Here is a 15,541-nt window from a genome sequence, read left to right as displayed (position 1 = left end):
TTATTTTTCGGGGTTCCCATGTTGGTTTTTGGGTGGATTTTGGGGGTTTGGGTCAGTTTTGGGGTCCCACCTCTGGAACCAGGCCCGGAACCGCTCCTCGGTGCCGCCCAGGTTTTTGGGTTGATTTTTTTGGAGTTTAGGTTAATTTTTGGGATTTTGGGTTATTTTTCGGGGTTCCCAGGTTGGTTTTTGGGTGGATTTTGGGGGTTCGGGTCAGTTTTGGGGTCCCACCTCTGGAACCAGGCCCGGAACCGCTCCTCGGTGCCGCCCAGGTTTTTGGGTTGATTTTTTTGGGTTTTGGGTTAATTTTTGGGATTTTGGGTTATTTTTCGGGGTTCCCATGTTGGTTTTTGGGTGGATTTTGGGGGTTCGGGTCAGTTTTGGGGTCCCACCTCTGGAACCAGGCCCGGAACCGCTCCTCGGTGCCGCCCAGGTTTTTGGGTTGATTTTTTTGGGTTTTGGGTTAATTTTTGGGATTTTGGGTTATTTTTCGGGGTTCCCATGTTGGTTTTTGGGTGGATTTTGGGGGTTCGGGTCAGTTTTGGGGTCCCACCTCTGGAACCAGGCCCGGAACCGCTCCTCGGTGCCGCCCAGGTCGCGCTGGGGGTTCAGCACGTAGAACGCGCGGCGGGGGTCCACGCCCCGGGCCAGCACCGCCCCCGCGCCCTGCGGGGACACACGTGTGGCACAGGTGTGGCACAGGTGTGACACAGGTGTGCCCAGGTGTGTCCCAGGTGTGCCCCAGGTGTGTCCCAGGTGTGCCCAGGTGTGTTACCTGCTCTCCCAGGCCGTATCTGAGCAGGAAGCGCAGCCCTGGCAGGGCCGTGTGCCCAACCCCAGGTGTGTGTACCTGTCCCAGGTGTGTCCCAGGTGTGCCCAGGTGTGTTACCTGCTCTCCCAGGCCGTATCTGAGCAGGAAGCGCAGCCCCGGCAGCCGCGTCACCGGAAGGTTCCGGAGCGTCCCGGAGCTCTCCCAGGGCAGCCGCTGCAGGTGCTGGAGACAGAACGGGGCCAGAGGAGGAGGAGGAGGAGGAAGGGGAGAGGAAATGGATGAGAATGGGAAGGAAAAGGAAAAGGAAAAGGAAAAGGAAGAGGAGGAGGAAGAAGGAAAAGGACGAGGAAGAGGAAGGAGAAATAAGGGAAAGGGAATTGGGAGTTGGGGGAGGAGGAGGAGGAGGAAGAGAAGGAGGAAGAAGGAAAAGAAAGAGGAGGAAAGGGAAGAGGAAGAGGAGGAGGAAGAAGGAAAAGGAAGGAGGAATAAGGGAAGTGGGAGTAGAGGAGGAAGAGGAAGGTGAGAGCAAAAGGATGAGGAGGAAAAGGAAAAGAAAAGGAAGAAGAGGAGCAGGAAGAGGATGAGGAAAGGGAGGAAAAGAAAGGGGAAAAAGAGGAAGAGGAGGAGGAAGAAGGAAGAGGAAGAAGGGAAAAGGAAGTGGGAGTAGGGAGAAGAGGAGGATGGAGGAAAAGGGGAAGGAAGAGGAGGAGGAAGAAGAAGGAAGAACAAGGAAAAGAGAAATGGGAGCAGGAGGAAGAGGAGGAAGAGGAGGAAGAGGAGGAAAGGGAAGAGGAAGAGGAGGAAGAGGAGGAAGAGGAGGAAAGGGAAGAGGAGGAAAGGGAAGAGGAAAAGGAGGAAGAAGAGGGGGAGGAAGAAGATGGAAGCATAAGGAAAAGGGGAGTGAGAGCAGGAGGAAGGGAGGAAAGGGAAGAGGGGGAGGAAGAGGAGGAGGACAAGGGAAGTGGGAGCAGGGAGAAGAGGAGGAGGAGGAGGAGGGAGGGGAGGAAGGCTGGCTCACCCTGTCCAGCAGCAGCAGCAGGGACCCCGCGCCGCCCTCGGGCTGCTCCCGGCGCCGCTCCAGGGCCTCGTCCAGCAGCAGCTGCGCCCGCAGCGGCCGCGCCGGACACAGCGCCGCGGCCAGCGGCCGGACAGCGGCCGGACACAGCCCCGCCAGCAGCGCCTGCCAACACAGGGACAGTCCCAAAAAATCCCGGATGGGAATTCCCAAAAAAAATCTGGGATCTGAACTCCAAAAAATGGGATCAGAACCCCAAAAAATGGGATTACAGCCCCACCGGACACAGCGCCGCGGCCAGCGGCCGGACAGCGGCCGGACACAGCCCTGCCAGCAGCGCCTGCCAACACAGCCACATTCCGTGGGAATTCCCAAAAAAATCCGGGATTGGAACCCCAAAAAATGGGATCTGAACTCCAAAAAATGGGATCTGAACTCCAAAAAATGGGATCTGAACTCAAAAAAATGGGATTACAGCCCCACTGGACACAGCGCCGCGGCCAGCGGCCGGACAGCGGCCGGACACAGCCCCGCCAGCAGCGCCTGCCAACACAGCCACATTCCGTGGGAATTCCCAAAAAATCCGGGATGGGAATCCCAAAAAATGGGATCAGAACTCCAAAAAATGGGATCTGAACTCCAAAAAATGGGATCAGAACCCCAAAAAATGGGATTACAGCCCCACTGGACACAGCGCCGTGGCCAGCAGCCGGACACAGCCCCGCCAGCAGCGCCTGCCAACACAGGGACATTCCATGGGAATTCCCAAAAAAATCCGGGATTGGAATCCCAAAAAATGGAATCAGTAACCCAAAATGTGGGGTTAACACCCGAAAACCCAGCTCCAAAATCCCAAACACCAAACCCTAACTCCCAAACCCCAATTCCCAAATTCCCAAACCCCAAATTCCAAACTACCAAACCCCAAACCCCAAATCCCAAATTCCCAAACCCCCGAATCCCAAACACCAAGCCCCAAATCCCAAACCTCAAACCCCCAAATTCCCAAACTCCCAAACCCCAAATCCCTAATTCCCAAACCCCTAACCTCAACCCCCAAATTCCCAAACTCCCAAACCCCAAACCCCTAAATCCCAAACCCCTAAATCCCAAACCCCTAAATCCCAAGCCCCTAAACCCCAAATCCCAAATTCCCAAACCCCAAATTCCCAAGGCCCGTACCCGGAGCAGGGCGGGCTCGGGTCTCTCCCAGCCGCATTCCCGGAGCTCCTGGAGCAGCTGAGCCAATTCCTGCTCGTCCAGGACGGAATTCCGGGGGTCCCGGGGCAGCAGCAGCCCCCGCCAGCACCCCAAAACCTCCTGGTCCAGCCTCTGGATCAGGCTCTGGAAAAGGGAAAAATGGGAATGGGATCCCCACCCCAAAAATTCCGGGAAAAGGGAAATGGGAACAGGACCCCCACCCCAAAAATTCCAGGAATGTCAGGGAAATCCCAAAAGGAATCCCTAGAGGAATCACAGAGGGAATCCCAGTAAAAATCCCAAAGGGAATACCAGCAAAAATCCCCAAAGAAATCCCAACAAAAATCCCAGGGAATGTCATGAGAAATCCCACAGGAATCCCTAAAGGAATCCCAGGAAAAATCCCAAAGGAATCCCAGGGAATGCCAGGGAAATCCCATGGGAATTCCTAAAGGAATCACAGGGGGAATCCCAGAAAAAAATCCCAAAAGGAATCCCAGCAAAAATCCCAAAGGGAATCCCAGGGAATGCCACGGGAAATCCCACAGGAATTCAAGGGAAAATCCCACAGGAATTCAAGGGAAAATCCCAGGCGAAATCCCCCAGGAATCCCAGGGGGTTTTGGGGCAGGCCAAACCCCCCATTCCCGAGGGATTTTCCTGGATTTTGGGGATTTTCCCGGATTTTGGGTCCCACCTGCATGCGCAGGTCCAGGCAGGAGCGGCATTCCCGAGGGATTTTCCCGGATTTTGGGGATTTTCCCGGATTTTGGGTCCCACCTGCATGCGCAGGTCCAGGCGGGAGCGGCGCTCCCACCACTCCTGGCGCTCGGTGCAGGCGTTGGCCTCGCGCTGCTCCCGCTGGATCCGCTCCAATTCCTGCAGGATCTCGCTCAGGGGGGCCTGGAATTGGAGAGGTGGGATTTGGGATCCAAATTTTGGGATACAGAGGGGTTTGGGGTCCAAATTCTGGGATGGGGAAGGGGTTTGGGATCCAAATTCTGGGATGGGGAAGGGGTTTGGGATCCAAATTCTGGGATGAGGAGGGGTTTGGGATCCAAATTCTGGGATGAGGAGGGGTTTGGGATCCAAATTTTGGGATGAGGAGGGGTTTGGGATCCAAATTTTGGGATGAGGAGGAGTTTGGGATCCAAATCCTGGGATGAGGAGGGGTTTGGGATCCAAATTCTGGGATGGGGAAGGGGTTTGGGATCCAAATTCTGGGATGAGGAGGGGTTTGGGATCCAAATTCTGGGATGAGGAGGGGTTTGGGATCCAAATTTTGGGATGAGGAGGGGTTTGGGATCCAAATTTTGGGATGAGGAGGAGTTTGGGATCCAAATCCTGGGATGAGGAGGGGTTTGGGATCCAAATTCTGGGATGGGGAAGGGGTTTGGGATCCAAATTTTGGGATGAGGAGGGGTTTGGGATCCAAATTTTGGGATGAGGAGGGGTTTGGGATCCAAATTTTGGGATGAGGAGGGGTTTGGGATCCCAGCCCTGGGATAAGGAGGAAGAAGATGAGGAAAAGGATGAAAACGAGGATGAAGATGAGAATGACGACGTGGATGAGGGTGAAGATGAGGAGGATGAGGAAGATGAGGACAAGGAGGATGATGGTGAGGACGAGGAGGATGGTGAGGACGAGGAGGATGATGAGGAGGATGAAGATGAGGACGAGGAGGATGATGGTGAGGAGGAGGATGACGGTGAGGAAGATGAGGACGAGGAGGATGACAGTGAGGATGATGACGGTGAGGATGAGGAGGATGGTGAGGAGGATGATGACGGTGAGGATGAGGAGGATGGTGAGGAGGATGATGACGGTGAGGAGGATGATGATGGTGAGGGTGAGGAGGATGGTGAGGAGGATGAGGATGAGGAGGATGGTGAGGATGATGACGGTGAGGATGAGGACAGTGAGGATGAGGATGGTGAGGAGGATGAGGAGGATGGTGAGGATGAGGAGGATGGTGAGGATGAGGAGGATGGTGAGGATGAGGAGGACGGTGAGTATGATGGTGAGGAGGAGGAGGATGGTGAGGAGGATGAGGAGGATGGTGAGGATGATGGTGAGGAGGAGGAGGATGGTGAGGAGGATGAGGAGGATGGTGAGGATGATGACGGTGAGGATGAGGAGGATGAGGAGGATGGTGAGGAGGATGAGGATGATGAGGATGGTGAGGATGAGGAGGATGGGGAGGATGATGACGGTGAGGATGAGGAGGACGGTGAGGAGGATGATGACGGTGAGGATGAGGAGGATGGTGAGGATGATGATGATGGTGAGGATGATGACGGTGAGGATGAGGATGAGGAGGAGGATGGGGAGGAAGCTGACCTGGCCGCGGCGGGTGTCGACGCGCACGCTCAGCGGCTCTGCGCCGCGCTCCAGCCGCGTCAGCAGCAGCGCGTCCCCGGCCAGGCACAGCTGGCACACGGTCACGCCTGCGGGGACACCCCAAATTCGGGGAAACTGCCCCAAAATTCCACCCCGTGGAATCCCCAAAACCCAAATTCCAACTATTGTCACCCCACGGAATCCCCAAAATCTAAAAAATCCCCAAAACCCAAATTCCAACCATTCCCGCCCCATGGAATCCCCAAAATCTAAAAAATCCCCAAAACCCAAATTCCAACCGTTCCCACCCCACGGAATCCCCAAAATCCCCGTGGCACCGGCCAGGCACAGCTGGCACACAGTCACACCTGCGGGGACACCCCAAATTCGGGGAAACTGCCCCAAAATTCCACCTCGTGGAATCCCCAAAACCCAAATTCCAACTATTGTCACCCCATGGAATCCCCAAAATCCCTGTGGCACCGGCCAGGCACAGCTGGCACACGGTCACACCTGCGGGGACACCCCAAATTCGGGGAAACTGCCCCAAAATTCCACCTCGTGGAATCCCCAAAACCCAAATTCCAACTATTGTCACCCCACGGAATCCCCAAAATCTAAAAAATCCCCAAAACCCAAATTCCAACCATTCCCGCCCCATGGAATCCCCAAAATCTAAAAAATCCCCAAAACCCAAATTCCAACCGTTCCCACCCCACGGAATCCCCAAAATCCCCGTGGCACCGGCCAGGCACAGCTGGCACACAGTCACACCTGCGGGGACACCCCAAATTCGGGGAAACTGCCCCAAAATTCCAACCCGTGGAATCCCCAAAACCCAAATTCCAACTATTGTCACCCCATGGAATCCCCAAAATCCCTGTGGCACCGGCCAGGCACAGCTGGCACACGGTCACGCCTGCGGGGACACCCCAAATTTGGGGAAACTGCCCCAAAATTCCAACCCGTGGAATCCCCAAAATCTGAATTCCAACCATAGCCACCCCACGGAATCCCCAAAATCGAAAAAATCCCCAAAATCTGAATTCCAGCCATTCCCACCCCATCCGAGGACACTAAATCCCCTAACTAGAAATACGGGATTTCCCAATCCCCAAACTGGGAATTTGGGATTTTATCCCCAAACTAGGAATTTCCAATCCCCAAACCGGGAATTTGGGATTTCCCAAACTGGGAATTTGGGATTTTATCCCCAAACTGAGAATTTCCAATCCCCAAACTGGGAATTTGGGATTTTATCCCCAAACTGAGAATTTCCAATCCCCAAACTGGGAATTTCCAATCCCCAAACTGGGAATTTCGGATTTCTCAATCCCCAAACCGGGAATTTTGGGGTTTCCCAGCACTGACCGCTGGGAATCTTCTGGAGCTGCTCCCGGAACCGTTCCCGCTCCGCCGGCCCCAAACCCGCGGAGCTGAACTGGAAAAGCTCCTCCAGCTCGGCCAGGTGGGACTGGGAATCCTGGGAATCCTCGGAATTCCGGGAATCCTGGGAATCCAGGGAGAGGCCCTGGAGCTGGTCCGAGATGTCGCCTCCGGCTGCCGCTTTCCTCTTCTTCCTGTGGAGTCATCCCAAAATCCCTCGGGATGGGGCCGGGGGCAGCGGGAGGGGGATTTGGGATTCGGGATGGGGATTTGGGATGGGGGATGTGGGATGGGGAAATGGGATGGGGATTTGGGATGTGGGATGTGGAATATGGGATGGGGTTTTAGGATGTGGGATTTGGGATGGGGATCTGGGATGGCGGATCTGGAATATGGGATATGGGATGGGGGGGCAGGATTTGGGATGTGGGATATGGGATTTGGGATGGGGATTTGGGAGATGGGTTTTGGGATAAGCCCCATTCCCTGTGGGATGCTGGGATGGGGATGTGGCACAGGGGACATCGGAATGGGGACATTGGAATGGGGACATTGGGAAGGGGATGGGGACACTGGACAGGGACGGGGACACTGGGATGGGACAGGGACACTGGACAGAACACTGGGACTGGGGAAGGGACACTGGACAGGGACAGGGACGCGGGACAGGGACATGGGACAGGGACACTGGACACTGGGATGGAGATGGGACACTGGACAGGGATGGGACACTGGACACTGGGATGGGACACTGGACAAGGACAGGGACACTGGACAGGGACACTGGGATGGGGATGGGACACTGGGCAGGGACAGGGGACAGGGAACACTGGACAGGGACAAGGACAGGGACACTGGGATGGGACACTGGGAAGGGACACTGGGAAGGGACAGGGACACTAGACAGGGATAGAGGACAGGGACATTGGACAGGGACAGAGGACAGAGGACAAGGACATGGGACAGGGGACACTGGGATGGGGATGGGACACTGGACAGGGACAGGGGACACTGGACACTGGGATGGGGATGGGACACTGGACAAGGACAAGGACAGGGGACACTGGACAGGAACACTGGGACAGGACACTGGACAGGGACGGGGACAGTGGGATAGGGCAGGGACACTGGACAGAACACTGGGATGGGGATGGGACACTGGACAGGGACAAGGACAGGGACACTGGACAGGGACACTGGGATGGGACACTGGGAAGGGACAGGGACACTAGACAGGGATAGAGGACAGGGACATTGGACAGGGACAGAGGACAAGGACACGGGACAGGGGACACTGGGATGGGACACTGGACAGGGACAGGGGACACTGGACACTGGGATGGGACACTGGACAGGGGACACTAGACACTGGGATGGAGATGGGACACTGGACAGGGACACTGGGATGGGACACTGGGAAGGGACAGGGACACTAGACAGGGATAGAGGACAGGGACATTGGACAGGGACAGAGGACAAGGACATGGGACAGGGGACACTGGGATGGGGATGGGACACTGGACAGGGACAGGGGACACTGGACACTGGGATGGGGATGGGACACTGGACAGGGACACTGGGATGGGACACTGGACAGGGATGGGACACTGGACATGGACAGGGGACACTGGACACTGGGATGGGGATGGGACACTGGACAGGGACAGGGGACACTGGGATGGGGAAGGGACACTGGACAGGGACACTGGGATGGGACACTGGACAGGGACAGGGGACACTGGACACTGGGATGGGGATGGGACACTGGACAGGGACACTGGGATGGGACACTGGACAAGGACAGGGCCCGGCAGGTGCCACCCCGAGGCGCCCCTGACCCACCGTGCCCGGGCGTGGACGATGGCCAGCAGCTGGTGGCGCAGGGTGACGCCCAGGGACTCGGCCAGCAGCCCCGCGGTGGCCAGCGGGTCCCTGTCCCCGAGGGCCACCGCCAGCAGCTGGCACAGGCGGCCGTAGAGAGAGCCCGGCGGGCAGTGAGCCACCCAGGCCAGCGCCTCGGCCAGCAGCGCCCGCACCGCGGCCAGGGAGGGCACAGCGGTCAGCGAGGGGTCAGCGGCCAGAGAGGGGTCACCTGTGAGGGGACAGAGGGGACAGTGGTCAGCAAGGGGTCACCTGTGAGGGGACAGAGGGGTCAGTGGTCAGAGAGGGGTCAGCGGCCAGAGAGGGGTCACCTGTGAGGGGACAGAGGGGACAGCGGTCAGTGAGGGGTCAGCGGCCAGAGAGGGGTCACCTGGGAACAGAAGGGACAGTGGTCAGCAAGGGGTCACCTGTGAGAGGACAGAGGGGTCAGCGGCCAGAGAGGGGTCACTTGTGAGGGGACAGAGGGGTCAGCGGTCAGCAAGGGGTCACCTGTGAGAGGACAGAGGGGTCAGCGGCCAGAGAGGGGTCACCTGTGAGGGGACAGAGGGGACAGTGCTCAGAGAGGGGTCACCTGTGAGGGGACAGAGGGGACAGTGGTCAGTGAGGGGTCACTTGTGAGGGGACAGAGGGGTCAGCGGTCAGTGAGGGGACAGTGGTCAGTGAGGGGTCCCCTGTGAGGGGACAGAGGGGTCAGCAGTCACAGAGGAGTCACCTGGGGACAGAGGGGACAGTGGTCAGTGAGGATAGAGGGGACAGAGGGGACAGTGGTCAGTGAGGGGTCACTTGTGAGGGGACAGAGGGGTCAGCAGTCAGTGAGGGGACAGTGGTCAGTGAGGATAGAGGGGACAGAGGGGACAGTGGTCAGTGGGGTCAGTGCCAGTGGTCAGTGAGGGGTCACCTGGGGGACAGAGGGGACAGTGGGGTCAGTGGGGACAGGAGGGGTCAGTGGTCAGTGGGGTCAGGAGGGGTCAGTGGTCATTTGGGACAGTGGGGTCAGTGGTCAGTGGGATGAGTGGGGTCAGGACAGGAGGGACAAAGTTTGGGGGCAAGAAAGGAAAAGTTTGTGAGGAAAAGTTTTGGGGAAGAAGAAGGGAAAATTTGGGGGGAGAAGGGAAAATTTGGGGATGAAGAGGTCAAGTTTTGGGGAAAGAAAAAGTTCAGGAGAGGAAACTCCTAAGAAGGAAAATTCCTGGAAAAGGAAGGGAAACTCCTGGAAAAGTCAGGCCAAGCCCCAAAATCCCAAAACCCCCCCAAAATCCCCCAAATCCCAGCTGCTCACCGGGCTGGGATCCCTCTGGATTTGGGGGATCCCCCTTGTCCCAAATTCCTGCCATTTCCTTGCTGGCTCCACCTGAAAAAGACGGGGCAGTTTTGGGGTGAAAAAAGACAATTTTGGGGTCCCCAAGGTGAAATTCCCCCCCCAGAATTCACCTGGGGGCAGCGGGGGGAGCTCGAAGCTCATTTCTTCCTCTTCCTCTTCCTCCTCCTCCTCCTCCACGGCCCTCAGGGGGTCCATCTCCTCAATCCCAGAGAATTCCCAATTCCTCTTTTCCTCCAAAATTCCACTTTTTGGGGTCCCCCTCTCCTTCCTTCCCCGGCGGGGACCCCTGTTTTCCTTCTTTTCCAGAGTTTTTTGGGATTTTCCCTTTTCCTTCTTTTCCACGTTTTCCGTTTTGGGATTTCTTGGTTTTTCTGCATTTTCCATTTTGGGATTTTTTGGATTTTCCACATTTTCCATTTTGGGATTTTTTGGTTTTTCCACATTTCCCACTTCGGGGTTTCCCCTTCTTTCCCTCTTTTCCATTTCAGGGTTTCCCCTTTCTTCCACGGTTTCCATTTTAGGATTTCCTGGTTTTTCCACCTTTTCCATTTTAGGATTTCCCCTTTTTTCCACCCTTTCCATTTTGGGATTTCCCATTTTTTCCACATTTTCCACTTTGGGTTTCCCCCTTTTTTCCCTCTTTTCCAGAGCCGTTTGGGGGCTGCCATTTTCCTGCTTTTCCACATTTTCCACCTGGTTGATTCCCCTTTTTTCCCTCTTTTTGGGGGTCCCCGGCTCCTTCCGGGGCCGCCCCCGCCGGGGCCGAGCTCCAATTCCTGGAGAATTCCCAGGGGATTTTTGGGGCTGAATCCTTCTCTGGGCACAGGAATTTTTCCGGGTGGTTTTGGGGGGATCTGGGGGAATTTGGGGCTCCTCGGGGTCGCTGTCACTGAATGTCACCTGAAAAAAGAGGGGGGGACAAAGGGGTTCAGCCTGGTATTTTCACCCCAAAATTTCCTTTCCCCCCCCAAAATTTTCCCTCCTCCTGATCTCCCCCCAAATTTCCCTTCCTAAACTTTTCCCCCCCAATCATTTCTCCCCCTAAATTTCCATCCCAAATTTCCCTCCTCCCTATTCCCCCCCTCCAAAATTTTCCCTTCTCCCATTTTTTCCCCCCCAATTTCCCATCCCGAACTTTTCCCCCCAATTTCCCTTCTCAAACTCTTCCCCCCAAATTTCCCATCCCAAACTTTCCCCAATAATTTTCCCCCCAAATTTCCATCCCCAATTTCTCTTCCCAAACTTTTCCCCCCCAGATTTCCCATCCCAAACTTTTCCTCCCCAAACTTCCCGAAATTTTCTCCCCAATCATTTCCCCCCCAATTTCCCTTCCCAAACTCTTCCCCCCAAATTTCCCATCCCGAACTTTTCACCCCCAAAATTTCCTGTCCCAAACTTTTGCCAATCATTTCCCCTGTAAATTTCCATCCCCAATTTCTCTTCCCAAACTTTTCCTCCCCAAATTTCCCATCCCAAACTTTTCCCCCCAAACTTCCCTTCCCGAAATTTTCCCCCCAATCATTTCCCCCCCAGTTTCCCTTCCCAAACTCTTTCCCCCAAATTTCCCTTCCCAAACTTTTCACCCCCAAAATTTCCTATCCCAAACTTTTGCCAATCATTTCCCCCCCAAACTTCCATCCCCAATTTCTCTTCCCAAACTTTTCCTCTCCAAATTTCCCTTCCCAAACTTTTCACCCCCAAAATTTCCTATCCCAAACTTTTGCCAATCTTTTCCCCCCCAAATTTCCCATCCTGAACTTTTCCCCCCCAAATTTCCCATCCCAAACTTTTCCTCCGCAAACTTCCACCCCCCAAATTTCCCATCCCAAACTTTTCCTCCCCAAACTTCCCTTCCCAAAATTTTCCCCCCAATCATTTCCCCCCAAATTTCCCCCCCAAACCCCAAACTCACCCTGATCCGGGACTTGACCCTCCCTGGGATTTTGGGGGCCCTGCGGAGCCGGGAGCTGCCCCCGGGGGGGGAGGGCTCCTCGCTGAAGATGGTGAAGGGGGTCCTGGGCCCCCCGAGCAGCGCTTTTGGGGGCGCCCCCGATTTGGGGTGAGGGGTGCAGGGCCCCCCCGGCCTCAGCACAATGGGGGGCACCTCGGGCTCCGAATCCCCCAGGGCGAAAACGTCCCCAATTTTGGGGGGTTTCGCTTTCGGGGTCTTCCCCACCTTGGCTTTGGCGGCTTTGGCTTTTTGGGGTCCGGTTTTTGGGGGTGCTTTGGGGGTTTTTTGGGGTTTTGGGGGCTCGGGGGTGGGTGGGGGACGGGGGGTCCAGGCCTGGGCTAGGATTTCGTCCGTGGAGCAGCCGCGGGCATCGGCCACGCGGCCGAGGGTGGCCACGGCTTTGGCCAGCAGCAGAGTGGCCACGGCCACGCCCAGGCCGGACACGGGGGGACATTGGGACCCCAAAAGGGTCAGGCCCCGCTCCAGCTCCTGGTCCCAAACTGGGAGGCACTGGGACGGACTGGTCAGGCTCTGCAGGGCCAGCGTGGAGTAGGTGGTGGCCACCAGCTCGGCCAGCGGGCCCAGGGCAGTGTCCCCAAAGGGGTCCCTGTCCCCAGTGGGGTCCCCATCTCCAAAAGGGTCCCCGTCCCCAAAGGGGTCCCTGTCCCCAGTGGGGTCCCCATCCCCAAAAGTGTCCCCGTCCCCAAGGGTGTCCCCGTCCCCAAAGGGGTCCCCATGGCCAGGGTGGCCCTGAAGCTCCCTGATCCCACAGGGGTCCTGCAGGTCCCTGTCCCCAAGGGTGTCCCCATTCCCAGAAATTCCCCTGTCCCTAAATGTGTCCCCAATCCCAGAGGGGTCCGGCAGATTCCTGTCCCTGCTGATGTCCCTATTCCCAGGAATTCTTTTGTCCCTAAAGGTGTTCCCATTCCCAGGGACATCTCCATTCCCAGGGACATCTCCATTCCCAGAAATTCCCCTGCCCTTAAAAGTGTCCCCATTCCCAAAGGGATTCGGCAGACTCCTGTCCCCATTCCCAAGGATACCCCCATCCCCAGTGACACCCCCACTCCCAGGAATGTCCCCATTCCCAGAAATTCCCCTGTCCCTGACCATGTCCCCATTCCCAGGGATTCTTTTGTTCCTAAAAGTGTCCCCATCCCCAGGGACACCCCCATTCCCAGGAATGTCCCTGACCGTGTCCCCATTCCCAGGGATGTCCCCATTCCCAGGAATGTCCCCATCCCCAGTGACACCCCTATTCCCAGTGACACCCCCATTCCCAGGAATGTCCCCATTCCCAGAGGGATTTGGCAGACTCCTGTCCCCATCCCCAGTGACACCCCCATTCCCAGGGATGTCCCCATGCCCAGGAATTCCCCTGTCCCTGACCATGTCCCCATTCCCGGGAATGTCCCCATCCCCAGGGACACCCCCAGTCCCAGGGATGTCCCCAGTCCCAGAAACTCCCCTGTCCCTGACCATGTCCCTATTCCCAGGAATGTCCCCATTCCCAGTGACACCCCCATTCCCAGTGACACCCCCATTCCCAGGGACACCCCCATTCCCAGGGACGCCCCCATTCCCAGGGACGCCCCCATTCCCAGGGACGCCCCCAGCCCCAGGAATTCCCCTGTCCCTGACCATGTCCCTATTCCCAGGAATGTCCCCGTCCCCAGGGACGTCCCCGCGCCGCAGCCCCGCCGCCCGGACGCAGCGCCAGGCCCGCCGCGCCAGCCGGGCCCCGGCGCCGGCGCACCGCGGCAGCGCCCGCCGTGCCAGCGCCAGCGCCGGCGCCGCCTCGCCGGCCGCCGCGCACGCCCGGGCTCGTGCCAGCTGCCAGCGCAGCCCCAGCGCCGCCAGCGCCGCGTCCGAGCAGCAGGAGCAGCCGCATCCCCGGGCGTGCCTCAGGAATTCCGGGCTCTTCCAGCATTTCCCGTCCTCCTTCAGCTCCGGCGAGGCCGTCAGGGCGTCCGGCGGCTCCGGGAGCGCGGGCGGAGGAGCCGCCAGGACGGGACCCTTCAGGAATTCCTCCTCGTCCTCCCCGTCGGGAAGGGGAGCCGCGGGTTTTCTCTTCTCCAGGCGGCCCTTCCGGAGCTGGATCTTGGCACGGCGATGAGATTCCCAGAGGGGTTTGGGTTCTGGAATGGGAATTTCGGGGAGGATTTGGGGCTTGGGGTTGTGCGGGGAATGGTTCCCGGTGGGGTTGGAAGCTGGAAGGGATGGAAGGGAAAATTTGGGATTTTCCAGCCTCAAAAGCTGGATCGGACTGTTCTCAATGGACTTTAACTCTGGAGGATAATTTGGGATTTTCCAGCCTCAAAAGCTGGATCGGACTGTTCTCAATGGACTTTAACTCTGGAGGATAATTTGGGATTTTCCAGCCTCAAAAGCTGGATCGGACTGTTCTCAATGGACTTTAACTGTGGAGGGGATGGAAGGGAAAATTTGGGATTTTCCAGCCCAAAAACCTCTTCTCAATGGACTTTAACTCTGGAGGGGATGTTTGGGACTCTCTTCCCAGTGGGATTTAACCCTGGAACGAATAATTTGGGATTTTCCAGCCCAAAACCCTGGATCGGACTGTTCTCAATGGACTTTAACTCTGGAGGGGATGGAAGGGATTTTCGGGATTCTCTTCCCAGTGGGATTTAACTCTGGAAGGGATTTTTGGGATTTTCCAGCCCAAAATCCTCTTCTTAATGGACTTTAACTCTGGAGGGGATGGAAGGGAAAATTTGGGATTTTCCAGCCCAAAAAAGGGGCCCAGAAACCCGGATCCAACAGTTCCCAGATGGATTTTAACTCTCTGCAAGAAGGATGGGAATATTTGGGAATATTCCCATTCCCAGACTGGGATTCCCCCTCCCAGTGCTCACCAGTTTGGGGCTGGAGCAGGAACTGGGCGTGCTGGAGGTGGGACTGGCTCAGCTCCAGTTCCCCCTGCTGCAGCTCCAGCTGCGACTGCAGCACCAGGAACCACGTGCACCTGCGGGGAAAAACGGGGGAAAAGTGGGAAAAAATAGGAAAAAATGGGGGAAAAAACAGGGGGAAAAATGGGGAAAAAATGGGGGGGAAAATGGAGGGAAAATGGAGGGAAAATGGAGGAAAGTGGAGGGGAAATGGAGGGAAATGGAAAAATGGGGGGAAAGGGTGGAAAATGGGGGAATCATGAGGGGAAATGGGGGAAAATGGGAGAAAAAGTAGGGGGAAAATAGGGGGAAAATGAGGGAATGAGGGGAAATTGGGGGGAAATGGGGAAAACTGGGGGGAAATGGGGGGAAAATTGGGGGGAAATGGGGGAAAATTGGGGGGAAATGGGGGGAAAATTGGGGGGAAATGGGGGGAAAATTGGGGGGAAATGAGCTCCTGCCCTGCCTGGGATGTTCACTCGGCTCCTGAGCCGCCAGTCCTAAAGGATCCTGATCCCAAACCCAGTGACCCCAAACCCAAACCCAGTGACCCCAGTGACCCCAATGACCCCAAACCCAAACCCAAACCCAGTGACCCCAGTGACCTCAATGACCCCAAACCCAGTGACCCCAGTGACCTCAATGACCCCAAACCCAAACCCAGTGACCCCAGTGACCTCAATGACCCCAAACCCAATCCCAGTGCCCCCAATCCCAATCCCAGTGACCCCAGTCCCAATCCCAGTGCCCCCAGTGCCCCAGACTG

The 15,541-nt window shown here is 56.8% G+C and overlaps 1 protein-coding gene across 1 annotated transcript in view; it reads right to left on the bottom strand.

Annotated features, from left to right (window-relative positions):
* Positions 1 to 15,541, bottom strand: part of ESPL1 (extra spindle pole bodies like 1, separase) — a 40,832-nt gene that overhangs the window by 4,874 nt on the left and 20,417 nt on the right. The window contains exons 19-32 of the mRNA XM_077788585.1: positions 14,743 to 14,852; positions 13,508 to 14,004; positions 11,828 to 12,643; positions 10,609 to 10,815; positions 10,026 to 10,317; positions 9,874 to 9,945; positions 8,556 to 8,805; positions 6,699 to 6,907; positions 5,328 to 5,434; positions 3,767 to 3,889; positions 2,970 to 3,131; positions 1,791 to 1,952; positions 890 to 994; positions 554 to 666 (exon numbers count right to left, since the gene is read on the bottom strand). Of these exons, the coding sequence (XP_077644711.1) occupies positions 554 to 666; positions 890 to 994; positions 1,791 to 1,952; positions 2,970 to 3,131; positions 3,767 to 3,889; positions 5,328 to 5,434; positions 6,699 to 6,907; positions 8,556 to 8,805; positions 9,874 to 9,945; positions 10,026 to 10,317; positions 10,609 to 10,815; positions 11,828 to 12,643; positions 13,508 to 14,004; positions 14,743 to 14,852 (3,225 nt within the window). The remainder of the gene's footprint in view (positions 1 to 553; positions 667 to 889; positions 995 to 1,790; positions 1,953 to 2,969; positions 3,132 to 3,766; positions 3,890 to 5,327; positions 5,435 to 6,698; positions 6,908 to 8,555; positions 8,806 to 9,873; positions 9,946 to 10,025; positions 10,318 to 10,608; positions 10,816 to 11,827; positions 12,644 to 13,507; positions 14,005 to 14,742; positions 14,853 to 15,541) is intronic.

Source organism: Lonchura striata, chromosome 27 (genome assembly GCF_046129695.1).
Source record: "Lonchura striata isolate bLonStr1 chromosome 27, bLonStr1.mat, whole genome shotgun sequence".
In the NCBI taxonomy this organism is placed as follows: domain Eukaryota; kingdom Metazoa; phylum Chordata; class Aves; order Passeriformes; family Estrildidae; genus Lonchura; species Lonchura striata.
This window is presented reverse-complemented; position numbering and strand designations above follow the sequence as displayed.